The sequence below is a fragment of the Oncorhynchus mykiss genome, chromosome 4 (assembly GCF_057628025.1).
Source record: "Oncorhynchus mykiss isolate SJ-2025 chromosome 4, ASM5762802v1, whole genome shotgun sequence".
In the NCBI taxonomy this organism is placed as follows: domain Eukaryota; kingdom Metazoa; phylum Chordata; class Actinopteri; order Salmoniformes; family Salmonidae; genus Oncorhynchus; species Oncorhynchus mykiss.
Window position 1 is genome coordinate 20590367 of NC_143025.1, and position 12572 is coordinate 20602938.

Consider the following 12572-nt stretch of genomic DNA (forward strand, 5'->3'; position numbering starts at 1 on the left):
TGTGCAGAAGATGAATGTGCAAGTAGAGATACTGGGGTGCAAAGGAGCAAAATAAATAACAGTATGGGGATGAGGTAGTTGGATTGGCTATTTACAGATGGGCTATGTACAGGTGCAGTGATCTGTGAGCTGCTCTGACAGCTGGTGCTTAAAGCTAATGAGGGAGAGATGAGTCTCCAGCTTCAGTGATTTTTGCAGTTCGTTCCAGTCATTGGCAGCAGAGAACTGGAAGGAAAGGCAGCCCAAGGAGGAATTGGCGTTGGGACCAGTGAAATATACTTGCTGGAGCACCTGCTACAGGTCGGTGCTGCTATGTTGACCAGTTAACTGACTTGCCTAGTCAAATAAAGGTTACAAAAATGTACTTAAATTTCTCTAGTATAGGCTTGTTATTTTTTATTTATTTAACTAAGCAAATCAATTGAGATTCTTATTTACAATGACGGCCTACCCGGGCCAAAGCTGGACGACGCTGGGACAATTGTGTGCCGCCCTATGAGACCCCCGATCACGCCGGTTGTGCTACAGCTCGGGATCGAACCAGAGATGCAGTGTGTTAGACCACGTCGCCACTTGGGATATCGTAATGAACGATATCAGAAATGCTCACGATAAGTGTTCGGCCTCCAATTTTATTTTTCCAGTTCTAACACGAGTTTAATTGAATGTTACACTGGTATTTGAGACCATTTAAAAATGTCTACCTCCAGTTCATGTAGGTTTTAAAATAAGCATCTAAAACGTTTACAAAATACGTTTTACTTTGTGCTAAGCTAACTCTTAATACTACATTTTATTTTATGATACTTATTTTTGTCAATTTATTAATTTCAGGATTAATGTATTTCGTTGGAACACAGCATCATGATTGTACATCCTCCAGACCACCAGAGGCTGATGTACACAATTTACCATTAATAAATGACACCAGTTTCCGGTCCACTTCCTCCCTAGCATTTTGATGGCAACAATTTACTAAGCTTTCTCACCTCAGCGCACCTATTCACCTGTGCTGTATTCCCAGGCTATTTTACTGTGATAAACAGTAAACAATGAAGAAATTTTTCGAGGATATGAAGAAAGATTTAAAATTCAAGTCAGCTGGGCCAGGAAAGAAACTCACAGAAGACGCTAGGTAAACAAACTTTGCGAGCTAACGATAGCTGCTATGCTGTTGTCAGTTTAGTTTCAAATCACAGTTTCGTAGAGTTGCCTTCACCGGGCCTTGGCCTCACCCGTTACTTGGATGGGCTCCGTTGTTCACTTTTCTAATGTTCAGGACAGGGTGAACCTAGTTCTCAAATTCCAGTCGGCATTCTGCCTTCTCCCTGGTTTTCCCGACAGTTTCAAGTTTAGACTGGTCAATAATCTCTTGCGATAAGGCTTTCGAAACATATGACCCTAATATTTCGTCACCGAGTATTCTTTAAACAAATATATATCATACACACTCTTACTGTAGGAATTTTACACAGATCCATACAGCTATGGGTGCCTCCAACGAAACAACACTTCCTGAGTTAAGCTTACACATGTGTCGGAGCACGCTAATTAACACAGGTGGTCGCCTCTGGTCTTCCATCGGTTTTCCGTTAACAAGCGATGAGACATGGCCGTGTGGGAACACTAACCCTAACAAATGTTTATCAATTTATCCCAGCGATTCCCAAACTCAGTGCACGTTTTGGTTTTTGCCCTAACACTACACAGCTGATTCAAATTATCAAAGCTTCATGATTAGTTGATTACTTGAATCAGCTGTGTAGTGTTAGGGCAAAAACCAGAACGTCAAACGAGTTGGGAAACCCTTATTTGAACTTTTCTTACATTATTTGTCGCTTATATGAAAAATGTAAGTGTTATGTTTACAAAACCGTACAGCAAGTGACGAGTGTTAATGTTCAGACTGAGCAAAGGGGCCCATATAGAAGACATCTTCGTCCAATGACTCTTTTGTCTAATGTAATGGAACTGATCAAAGACTAGCCCTTGTGAGTACAGATGGCTGGCTATATGATGGCTATATGACTTTATACGTCACATCTTGCAGTCAAATGTTGAATGTGTCCCCTGCAGCGCCAAGCCCCAAGTGGTGCAGAGCAGTGGCCCTGCCAAGCCATGTTATGTTGCTCCTACTGAAGGAGCTCAGAAGGCAGGGGCTGCAGCCTTGGCCAGGATCGAGGGGCAGCCACGCCCACGGGTACAAACCTCACAGGATGTCATCCGGCTCCAGGGTGAGCTAGATACCTACACTACCGGTCAAAAGTTTTAGAACACCTACTCATTCAAGGATTTTCTTTATTTTTACTATTTTCTACAGTGTAGAATAATAGTGACATCAAAACTATGAATAACACATATGGAATAATATGGTAACCAAAAAAGCGATAAACAAATCAAAATATATTTTGGATTCTTCAAAGCAGCCACCCTTTGCCTTGATGACAGTTTTGCACACTCTTGGCATTCTCTCAACCAGCTTCACCTGGAACGTTCTTGAAGGAGTTTCCACATATGCTGAGCACTTGTTGGCTACTTTTCTGTCACTCTGCAGTCCAACTCATCCCAAACCATCTCAATTTGGTTGGGGGATTGTGGCAGTCAGGTAATTTGATTCAGCACTCCATCACTCTCCTTCATGAAATAGCCCATACACAGCCGAGAGGGGTCATTGTCCTGTTGAAAAACAAATGATAGGATGGCATATCGCTCCAGAATGCTGTGGTAGCCATATTGATTGTGTGCCTCGAATTCTAAATCACAGTGTCACCAGCAAAGCACCATAACACCACCTCCTCCATGCTTTACGGTGGGAAATACACAAGCGGAGATCATCCGTTCACCAACACTGCATCTCGCAAAGACACAGCAGTTGGAACCAAAAATCTCAAATTTGGACTCCAGACCAAAGGACCAATTTCCACCGGTCTAAAATCCATTGCTCATGTTTCTTGGCCCAAGCAAGTCTCTTCTTTTTTTATTCCACTGTTTTTCAACCAGGTAGGCCAGTTGAGAACAAGTTCTCATTTACAACTGTGACCTGGCCAAGATAAAGCAAAGCAGTGCGACACAAACAACGCTGAGTTACACATGGAATAAAAAAACTTAGTAACACAATAGAAAAAGTCTATATACAGTGTGCAAATGAAGTAAGGCAATAAATAGGCTATAGTGGTGAAATAATTACAATTCAGCAATTAAACACTGGAGTGATAGAAGTGCAGAAGATGAATGTGCAAGTACAGATACTGGGGTGCAAAGGAGCAAAATAAATAACATTGTGGGATGAGGTAGTTGGATGGGCTATTTACAGATGGGCTATGTACAGGTGCAATGATCTGTAAGCTGCTCTGACAGCTGATGCTTAAAGTGCGTGAGGGAGATATGAGTCTCCAGCTTCAGTGATTTTTGCAGTTCGTTCCAGTCATTGGCAGCAGAGAACTGGAAGGAAAGGCGGCCCACGGAGGAGTTGGCTTTGGGGGGACCAGTGAAATATACCTGCTGGAGCGCATGCTGCTATGGTGACCAGTGAGCTGAGATCCGGCCGGGCTTTACCTAGCAAAGGCTTATAGATGACCTGGAGCCAGTGGGTTTGTCGACGGATATGTAGCGAGGGCCAGCCAACGAGAGCATACAGGTCTCAGTGGTGGGTAGTGTATGGGGCTTTGTTGACAAAACGGACGGCACTGTGATAGACTGCATTCAAATTGCTGAGTAGTGTTGGAGGTTATTTTGTAAATGACATCGCCAAAGTTGAGGATCGGTACGATAGTCAGTTTTACAAGGGTATGTTTGGCAGCATGAGTGAAGGATGTTTTGTTACGAAATAGGAAGCCAATTCTAGATTTAATTTTGGATTTGAGATGCTTAATGAGTCTGGAAGAAGAGTTTACAGTCTAACCAGACACCTAGATATTAGAATATGTCGACAAATACAAAGTCAGAACCGTCCAGAGTAGTGATGCCGGAAGGGCGGGCAGGTGTGGGCAGTGATCGGCTGAAGAGCATGCATTTAGTTTTATTTGCATTTAAGAGCAGTTGGAGGCAACAGAAGGAGAGTTGTATAGCATTGAAGCTCGTCTGGAGGTTTGTTAACACAGTGTCCAAAGAAGGGCCAGAAGTTTACAGAATGGTGTCGTCTGCGTAGAGGTGGATCAGAGAATCACCAGCAGCAAGAGCGACATCGTTGATGTATACAGAGAAAAGAGTCAGCCCAAGAATTGAACCCTGTGGCACCCCCATAGACTGCCAGAGGTCCGGACAACATGCCCTCCGATTTGACACACTGAACTCTATCAGAGAAGTAGTTGGTGAACCAGGCGAGGCAGTAATTTGAGAAACCAAGGCTGTTGAGTCTGCCGATAAGAATGCAGTGATTGACAGAGTCGAAAGCCTTGGCCAGGTCGATGAATACAGCTGCACAGTATTGTCTTTTATCGATGGCGGTTATAATATTGTTGTTTAGGACCTTGAGTGTGGCTGAGGTGCACACATGACCAGCTCAGAAGCCAGATTGCGTAGCGGAGAAGGTACGGTGGGATTTGAAATAGTCGGTGATCTGTTTTGTTAACTTGGCTTTCAAAGACCTTAGAAATCCAGGGTATTCTTTAGTAGTGGTTTCTTTGCCGCAATTCGACCCTGAAGGCCTGATTCACACAGTCTCCTCTGAACAGTTGATGTTGAGATGTGTCTGTTACTTGAACTCTGAAGCATTTATTTGGGCTGCAATTTCTGAGGCTGGTAACTCTAATGAACTTATCCTCTGCAGCAGAGTTAACTCTGCTTCTGTCTTCTATTCCTGTGGTGGTCCTCATGAGAGCCAGTTTCATCATAGCGCTTGGTGGTTTTTGCGACTGCACTTGAAGAAACTTTCAAAGTTCTTGAAATGTTCCGTATTGACTGACCTTCATGTCTTAAAGTAATGATGGACTGTTTTTTTCTCTTTGCTTATTTGAGCTGTTCTTGCCGTAATATGGACCTGGTATTTTACCAAAAGGGCTATCCTCTGTCCCACCCCTACCTTGTCACAACACAACTGATTGGCTGAAACACATTAAGGAAAGAAATTCCCAAAATTAACTTAACAAGGCACACCTGTTAATTGAAATGCATTCCAGGTGACTACCCCATGAAGCTGGTCGAGAGAATGCCAAGCTTCTGCAAAGCTGTCAAGGCGAAGGGTGGCTAGTTTGAAGAATCTCAAATATAAAATGGATTTTGAATTGTTTAAAACTTTTTTTGTTTACATGATTCCATATGTGTTATTTCATAGTTTTGATGTCTTCACTATTATTCTACAATGTAGAAAATAGTCAAAGAAACTGAATGAGTAGGTGTTCTAAAACTTTTGACTGGTTGTGTATGCATCCAAGAACTGCTGCTAAATGACTGATGTCAAGACTGCAGGTGTTTCACAGCAGTAGTCAAATAAATAATCAGAAATAAAGAATTGGGTTGTGGGTAATGGTCTTTCATCATTTTTCACAGTGAAAAGAGAGCTTGAGGCAGAAGCTGCAGCAGTAGCTGAGAAGGAAAAGACAACTGCTGTTGAGGCAAGGAAGACATTAAATCAATTAACTTTCCTTTACTGTTGCTCACAAAGAAATGATTTGTGCCATTGAGTTGTCTGTCATTTATCGCTAGTATATGTAATCTTTTACAGGGCTCCAATGTTAAGGATCTGGCATTTCTCTCAGTAACAGGTGTGTATTTCACTTGCCCGCTTACTGGAGCCACCTTAACTAAGAGCGAGAGAGATGTGCACATTAAAGCGGCCATTTTCATGGTAGGTCCGGAAGTGATTCTCATTTTTAAAGTCGTATGATATCATGATTGCATAATTATCATGATCTGATTTTGATATGAAGTATTGATGTAAAAAGTCTTAGCACTAATTTGCCACAAACCATCCTTTTTGATTAGTATGGTCCTGACTACACATGATTAACCTCGTCTTGTCCAACAGCGGTTTGAAGAGGATGCAGTGGAGGCTTCCATTATGATGGTTCATACCTTCAACAAGGACAGGGAGAAAGTCAAGGCTGCAGTGGACATCATAAGCAAGTGAGAAACATGGAGGGGGATGGAACTGTCCTATAATTAAGCAATAAAGTACGAGGGTGTGTAGTATATGACCAATATACCACGGCTAAGGGCTGTTCTTAAGCACGACGCAATGCGGAGTGCCTGGACACAGCCCTTAGCCGTGGTATATTGGCCATATATCACAAACTCCAGAGGTTCCTTATTGCCATTATAAAATGTTTACCAACTTAATTAGAGCAGTAAAAACAAATGTTTTGTCATACCCGTGGTATATGGTCTGATATATCATGACTGTCAGCATTCAGGTTTCGAAACACCCCGTTTAGAATGTGTGATATACACTCAGTGGCCCGGTTTTTTTAGGTACACCCATTTAGTACCGGGTTGGACCCACCGTTGCCTCCAGAACAACCTGAATTCTTTGGGGCATGGAACCGTTGCTCAATTGGTATCAAGGGACCTATTGTGTGCCAGGAAAACATTCTCCACAACATTACACCACCACCAGCCTATACCGTTGATATCAGGCAGGATGGGGCCACAGACTCATGCTACTTATGACAAATCCTGACTCTGCAATCAGCATGATGCAACAGGAACCGGGATCTGTCGGACCAGGCAACGTTTATACACTCCGCAATTGTCCAGTGTTGGTGATCGCGTACCTACTGGTGCCACTTCTTTTTGTTTTTAGCTGATAGGAGTTGAACTCAGTGTGGTTGTCTGCTGCAATAGCCCATCCATGACAAGGACTGACAAGTTGTGACCTAGATGTTGTTCTGCACACCACTGTTGTACTTCGCCGTTATTTTCCTGTTTGTGGCCCGCCTGTTAGCATGCACAATTATTTCCATGCTCCTTTCATCAACAAGCTGTTTTCGCCCACAGGATTGCTGTTGACTGGATGTTTATTTTTTTTCCGCACCATTCTCTGTAAACCCTAGACACTGTATGTGAAAAGCCCTGGAGGCCATCCATTTGAGATACAGAATCTGGCGCGCATATCACGCTCAAAGTTTCTTTATATAGCAGGCCACGTGACTTACTGTCTGTAGAGCGAACCATGTGTGTGAACGGGGTGGTGTACCGAACAAACTGGCCACTGAGTGTACATTGACAAGAATTCACACCGTGTCTTGACACCCCATCATTTTTCCCCCATCTTGTCAGGTACATTGAAAACATCTGTAAGAACCCGACAGAGGAGAAGTACAGGAAGATCAAACTCAGCAACAAGGTGTTCCAGGTATATTTGAGCAGTGGTGTAAAAATAGTACTTTAGAGTACTATTTACGTAGTTTTTTTAATCTGTACTTTACTATTTATATTTTTTTACAACTTTTACATCACTACATTCCTAAAGAAAATATATAATTTTCTCCACACATTTTCCATGTCAACCAGTACTTGTTACATTTTGAATGCTTAGCTGGACAGGAAAATTGTCATTCACACACTTATCAAGAGAACACGTGGTCATCCCTACTGCCTCTGGTCTGTTGCACTCACTAAACACATGCATCTTTTGTAAATAAAGTCCAAGTGTAAGATTGTGCCCTTGGCTATTCGTACGTTTTTTTGTTTGTTTTTTTAACAAGAAAATGGTGTCGTTTGCTTTATATAAGGAATTTTAAATTATTTATACTTTTATTTTTGATACTTAAGTATATTTTAGCAATTTCATTTACTTTTGATACCTAAGTGTATTTAAAACCAAATACTTTTAGTCAAGTAGTATTTTACTGGGTGAATTTCAATTTTACTTTAGTCATTTTCTATTAAGGTACAGTATCTATACTTTTACTCAAGTATGAGACTTGGGTACTTTTCCCCACCACTGTATTTGAGACATGTGGAGGGTAATGTGAGACTCAATGTTTTCTGTCGCTGTGGTACATTCACTGGTCTCTTTCTTGCTGTCTGATCTCTCTCTCTCTGTAGGAAAAGGTGAAGACTGTGGAGGGTAGTCGGGAATTCTTGGAAGCTATGGGCTTTCAGAGCATCATGCTGGATGTGGAAGGACAAGGTAAACCCATTCAAATGCACAGTCTATGCTTCCTATTGTCTGTGTGGCCTAGTATGCTTACTGTACTATAGGGGGTACCAGGGGTAAGTGGTTGGATTGCATTTGGGAAATTGATTAGCTGATTGTCTTCCTTTCCCAGAGGAGAGTGAGGAGTTCCTGGTGCTGATGGAGCATGATTCAGAATCCCTGGAGGTGATGAAGGAGAGTAGGGACCGGCTGCAGAGGGGAGAGCCAGTCAGAGCCCAGCTGGACCGCCAGCCCCAGGCCTTCAGACCCTCACCCAACGCCATGCGCTTCGAACTTCCCCCAGAATTCTACAACCTCACTGCAGAAGAGCTCAAGAGGGAGCAGCAGCAAAAGTATGGACTCATTCTTTAAAGTTGCAATATGTCACTTTTTGAGCAACCTGGCCAAATTCACATAGAAATGTGTGCTATAGATCTGTCATTCCCATTGAAAGCAAGTCTAAGAAACGGTAGACCTGTTCTATGTGCGCTATTTCTTTGCTGTGGCAGGGGTTATGGAAGCTGTAGGTAGGCACGGTGATTTGAACTATTCGATTAGCCAGCGCAGTATGCTCACTCGATTTAGCCACAGATCTCCCGGTCCGCCAGATCGGCAAGTTTGTCTTTTCAGACGAATGGAATGGTTGAAAATGAGAACACTTTGCCTACCCGGTGCACAAGGCTTGCGAATCAAGTGTACCTACCACCAACAGCGCAACATGAAGAAAAAAAGGAACGCAAGCCTTTATCGTTGGCTTTTCTACAGAAATGTTTGGTGATTGACCACTCGGTCACGATCAACCAGTTGGTGACCACTGCTCTACACTATACTTGTTTAGTCACAAACAGAAAGGATTAGAATATTAGCAACCAGGAAATGGCAGAGTGATTTCTGCATCTTTAAGAGATGACTTTATTGTATAAAATGATTACTGTATTAGTGTTAGTAGGGTTCACTTGGTTAGTGCACATGACGTGTATTCTTGTTGGGGGGGTTTTCCAGTTTTGTGTTAAGGTGCATTCTTGGTGGTTGTGTGGTATTCAGGAACGAGGGGGTGGACAAGAACACTATGCTGCGTACCAAGGCCATGCGGGAGAGAGAGGAGCAGAGGGAGAGGAGGAAGTACAATTACACCCTGCTGAGAGTACGACTGCCTGATGGAAACATACTGCAGGGTCTGTATCTGCCAACAAACACCTACTTTAATGTGATAAGCAGATGTATAAACAAGATATGAGCGAAGAAGCTCGTTGACATGGATAGTCATTTGTATGTATATTTTGCAGTAGCCTCAATTTGATTGCAGTTGAAAGTTTACATACATTTTGGTTGGAGTCATTAAAACTAGTTTTTCAACCACTCCACAAATGTCTTGTTAACAAACTATAGTTTTGGCAAGTCGGTTAGGACATCTACTTTGTGCATGACACAAGTCATTTTTCTAACAATTGTTTACAGACAGATTATTTCACTTATAATTCACTGTATCACAATTCCAGTGGGTCAGAAGTTTACATACACTAAGTTGACTGTGCCTTTAAACAGCTTGGAAAATTCCAGAAAATGATGTCATGGCTTTAGAAGCTTCTGATAGGCTAATTTATATAATTTGAGTCAATTGGCGGTGTACCTGTGGAAGTATTTCAAGGCCTACCTTCAAACTCAGTGCCTCTTTGCTTGACATAGGGAAATCACAGAAAGTCTGGTTCATCCTTGAGAGCAATTTCCAAACGCCAGAAGCTACCACGTTCATCTGATCAAACAATAGTACGCAAATATAAACAGGAGGAAAAGGGTGTAGGCTTGCAAGCTGAAGGACACCATCTCAACCGTGAAGCACCCGGGTGCTTTGCTGCAGGAGGGACTGGTGCACTTCACAAAATAGATGACATCATGAGGAACAAAAATTATGTGGATATATTATAGCAACATCAAGACATCAGTCAGGAAGTTAAAGCTTGGTCACAAATGGGTCTTCCAAATGCACAATGATTTAAGCATACTTCCAAAGTTGTGTCGTCAAAATGGCTTAAGGACATCGGAGTGGCCATCACCTCAATTGAATAGAAAATGTGTGGGCATAACTGAAAAAGCATGTGCCAGCAAGGAGGCCTACAAAACTGACTGTTACACCAGTTCTGTCAGGAGGAACGGGCCAAAATTCACCCAACTTATTGTGGAAGGCTACCCAAAACATTTGACCAAAGTTAAACAATTTAAAGGCAATGCTACCAAATACTAATTGGGTGTACGTAAACTTCTGACCCACTGGGAATGTGATGAAAGAAATAAAAGCTGAAATAAATCATTCTCTCTGCTGTTATTCTGACATTTCACATTCTTAAAATAAACTGGTGATCCTAACTGACCTAAGACAGGGAATTTCTACCAGGTTTAAATGTCAGAAATGGTGAAAAACTGAAAGTTAATTTCCGATTTCAACTGTATCTTACATCTTATAGTTGTATCCTCTTTACTAAACTTGTATTGGCTGGCTAATGGCTCTCTTATCACACATTATGCCCTTCAGGCACTTTCCTGGCCTGGGACAAGGTGTCTGTGCTCTTCCAGTTTGTGCGGGACTCTCTGGTAGATGGCTGGCAGCCCTTTGAGCTGGTGGCACCTGGAGGACACAAACTCCAGGAGGACCTAGAGCTGGCCCTGAATGAATGTAGCCTGGTAAGCAGAGACACACAGTATTGTCACAAATGTAAATGTCAGGCAAAATAAACAATTCCATCCATTTACTTTTGTTGTACAAAGGGAAGGTTCTGACTAGTGTCTGTCTCTCTTGGAGGTCCCTGCGGTTCTGCTGACGTTTTCCTGGGATGCCGCAGTTCAAGCGGACATTGCAGCTGGTGGTGGAAAGAGCTCTGCACTCCTCAAGCCAGAGCTATTGGAGAATATTCAGACCCTTAGCTGAGCAGAAGCGGTGTTTGTCCCTGGGTCTCCTACCCCTCCCAGGTTGGAGATGACACCTTCATCCCCAAACCACATTTAAGGCTGTAGAAATAACTACTAATCCATTAAAGGACGAGAGATTGGGGGGGGAAGAGACAAACGCCATTCAGTGTTATTTGTATTGTACCCTGAATGTAGGATGAGGACTGTGAAATGGCTCCCTTACACCTACGGTTAGGCAATCAGTCACCTTAGCATGGTATGAGACCCCATTCTGCTCTGCTCCAACATAAATCCTGCTTTTACAACAAATATTCAGATACAGTTCTAGCTTTACATGTGAGTGGTGGATGACACTGCTTGTCTAGTGGTTAGGATTCAGTAGCTGTTTTTTGTGAGCCAGACCAGCTGTGGACTACAATGTATAATAGTTATTGGTTAAGCCATTATTTCAGATGGAGCCTGTAATATTGTATTTGAGATTAGTAGCAGCAGCAAACATGTCAAATTATACCTTCAAAAGTGAAGGTTACTGGACAGCAGTTACTACTTGGCTAATTTCATTAGATTTCTCAGCAACATGGTAATCTGTAATCAACACTTGAGACCAACAATGAGCTGAGGTCTTGATCCAGTGCTGCCTGGGATGACAATCTACCTCTTCTCACAGCATCTGTGTAACCTGTGCACTGCACACAGGCAGCCATAACTTATCCAATGTTTCAGTTTAGACATGAACAGCAACACTAGTTCTCATTACAGCAGCGATTAGCAAAGCTGGTCTCTGTTGATCTAAATGTTTTCCTAACCTTGTTTAGGAATCGCTATAATGAAGGTAATGCTGTAAGTATCAAAGCTGAATCATGTGTTTTATCTTTCGTCAGTATATGCACATTTAAATATTGCTTTATTTAAAGACAAAGTGAGACCTTTAATCATACCTGAAAACTGGGACAGGAAAGCATTCTGAATGTCTCTGCAGTTTGCCTTTCATTGGCAATGTTTTTAATAATGGCTGGCCATTACCTGTTCCACCTCTAAACCATTATTAAGAACACAAAAAGCACTGTTTAGCAGCCTGAAACAGCACCTGCCATATTGAAACCACACAGGGATGAGTGGGGGGATGTTGATAAAGGTATCCAGATAAGGAAGGGGAACAAGGCATATAAAAGTGCAGTACATTTAAACAATTCAACCAGGTCAAGTATTTTTTTTAAACAACTGCATATATACACAGTCAAGTTTGGGCACACTCATTCCAGGGTTTTTGTTTCATCGTACTAGGAAATAACACATGGAATCATGTAACCAAATGAAAATATTTGATATTCTTCAAAGAAGCCACCCTGTGCCTTGACAACTTTGCACATGCTTGGCATTCTTTCAACCAGCTTCATGAATGCATTTACCATCCCATCTGGTTTGCGCTTAGTGGGAATATCATTTGTTAATCAACAGGACAATGATCCAACACACCGCCAGGCTGTGTAAGGGCTATTTGACCAAAAAGCAGAGTGATGGAGTGCTGCATCAGACGACCTAACCCCCACAATCACCCATCTCAATTTGGTTGAGTTGGACTGCAGAGTGA

General features: G+C 42.3%; 1 protein-coding gene across 1 annotated transcript; it reads left to right on the forward strand.

Moving 5' to 3' along the window:
- Positions 1-913: 913 nt before the first annotated feature.
- LOC110521473 (UBX domain-containing protein 6) lies at positions 914-11833 on the forward strand. Its single transcript, XM_021599048.3, has 11 exons — positions 914-1135; positions 2077-2234; positions 5488-5552; positions 5663-5785; positions 5966-6063; positions 7216-7291; positions 7987-8071; positions 8211-8430; positions 9122-9252; positions 10608-10756; positions 10875-11833. Exons 1-11 carry the CDS (start codon positions 1053-1055, stop codon positions 10998-11000), a joined length of 1314 nt encoding a protein of 437 aa, XP_021454723.1. The 5' UTR covers positions 914-1052; the 3' UTR covers positions 11001-11833.
- The last annotated feature ends 739 nt before the right edge of the window (positions 11834-12572 follow it).